This window comes from Procambarus clarkii, chromosome 65 (assembly GCF_040958095.1).
Source record: "Procambarus clarkii isolate CNS0578487 chromosome 65, FALCON_Pclarkii_2.0, whole genome shotgun sequence".
NCBI classification, from domain to species: Eukaryota; Metazoa; Arthropoda; class Malacostraca; order Decapoda; family Cambaridae; genus Procambarus; species Procambarus clarkii.
This window is the reverse complement of record NC_091214.1, coordinates 16,418,440-16,420,409: the sequence shown is the minus strand read 5'-3', so window position 1 is coordinate 16,420,409 and position 1,970 is coordinate 16,418,440. Positions and strand designations below refer to the sequence as shown.

Genomic DNA, 1,970 nt, shown 5'->3' with positions numbered 1-1,970 from the left:
GTAGTCATTACCCTGACAACAAATGTGTGTTTATTTTGTTCATTTTCATCAACGGACTTTTCAGAGGCAAGATCTCCAATCTAGATTTTTTCACCTTACTGTGTCCGTCTAGTTCTTCCCTTCCGCTTCAATCCTCCCATTCCACTCTATAACCCCATCATTCAAGACTTTACTGCCCCTCTTCCCACTCATCTCTCCCTCCAATCCTCCCATTCCACTCTATAACCCCATCATTCAAGACTTTACTGCCCCTCTTCCCACTCATCTCTCCCTCTTGCTCAGCTATTCCCTACTGGTGTTTGGCGTGTCCCGTCAGCCCTGGAACTTCAGTCTTGACTCAGCATATTTCACTTGTCACTCCCATAATTCTCCCGTCTCCCACCGCTTACCCCAACACGCCCAGAGATCCTTCTCATGCGCTCACAACTCTTAGCTTCCTATCCTCGCCTTCTGACATCACCTATCCTCTTCCTCCCGTATTAAACCTATCCTCCACTTCTCGTGCTCACCCATCCCGTCATCCTATCCCCAACAACCTTTGTCTCCACCTTTCCCAGTCTGTCTTTTAAAAAAGGGAAAACTTTTCTCGAGGGGATTTTCTTTTTCCTCACCAAATTCCAACTGGAAGGCGTTAATAAAAGCCCATTAATTCCTGCTGGTGTCAGTGGCGGACACTGGGACTGTTGGCTACTGCTGCAGCTGCACATACTGGGGCAGTTGGCTACTGCTGCAGCTGCACATACTGGGGCAGTTGGCTACTGCTGCAGCTGCACATACTGGGGCAGTTGGCCGCTGCTGCAGCTGCACACACTGGGGCAGTTGGCCGCTGCTGCAGCTGCACACACTGGGGCAGTTGGCTACTGCTGCAGCTGCACACACTGGGGCAATTGGCCGCTGCTGCAGCTGCACACACTGGGGCAGTTGGCTACTGCTGCAGCTGCACATACTGGGGCAGTTGGCCGCTGCTGCAGCTGCACACACTGGGGCAGTTGGCTGCTGCTGCTGCAGCTGCACGCACTGGGGCAGTTGGCTACTGCTGCAGCTGCACATACTGGGGCAGTTGGCCGCTGCTGCAGCTGCACACACTGGGGCAGTTGGCTGCTGCTGCTGCAGCTGCACGCACTGGGGCAGTTGGCTACTGCTGCAGCTGCACATACTGGGGCAGTTGGCTACTGCTGCAGCTGCACATACTGGGGCAGTTGGCCGCTGCTGCAGCTGCACACACTGGGGCAGTTGGCTACTGCTGCAGCTGCACATACTGGGGCAGTTGGCTACTGCTGCAGCTGCACATACTGGGGCAGTTGGCTACTGCTGCAGCTGCACATACTGGGGCAGTTGGCCGCTGCTGCAGCTGCACACACTGGGGCAGTTGGCTGCTGCTGATCTTGCTGCACACACTACAATGGTTGGCCACTGCTGCTGCTGCTGCTGCTACACACACCAGGGCAGCCAGCCAGGGCAGATGCTATTGATGACCTGGTTCAAAATTAAACACACACAAACACCCTCCCCTACGACCCACTCTCCACACACACATACCTTTCTATAACTTACACAAATATGTCTGTTTATATTCTACCCCCACGTGATCAAACTGACTATTATTACGAGAAAGATAGGTAGAAAGGGAGCGGAGGGGAGAGAGCGGGGACAGAGAACAGAAATCACATACCTCAAGTCGCCTGGTGAAGCAATAACACCAGTAGCGTTGCCAGCATTAATAAATCCAGGTTATATATGAGCTCAGAATTGCTGGCGCACAATTGCAGATAAAAATGTAAGTTTAATTAATACTTCAAACACATCCTGACGTGCACCGGGGCGTTGGAGACCCTAATGAAGCGAGGAGGAGGGGGAGGAAGATGGGGAGTGAGAGGGGGAAGAAGAGGGGAGTGGGAGGGTTCTTGTAGGGGGGGGGGGAGACAGCTAGGGCGGGTCGAGGTGCTGAGAAGAGGGCTTTTCCACTTTGA

The 1,970-nt window shown here is 53.5% G+C and overlaps 1 protein-coding gene across 1 annotated transcript; it reads right to left on the bottom strand.

The window, feature by feature from the left end:
- Positions 1–687: 687 nt before the first annotated feature.
- Positions 688–1,257, bottom strand: LOC138354998 (keratin-associated protein 16-1-like). The gene has a single exon (XM_069309705.1). The coding sequence runs from the start codon at positions 1,255–1,257 to the stop codon at positions 688–690; it is 570 nt and encodes a 189-aa protein (XP_069165806.1).
- Between the last annotated feature and the right edge of the window lie 713 nt (positions 1,258–1,970).

What these genes read in the sequence shown, in the direction of transcription:
- LOC138354998 (XM_069309705.1), bottom strand. Translation starts at nt 1,257, where the DNA reads ATGTGCAGCTGCAGCAGTAGCCAACTGCCCCAGTGTGTGCAGCTGCAG.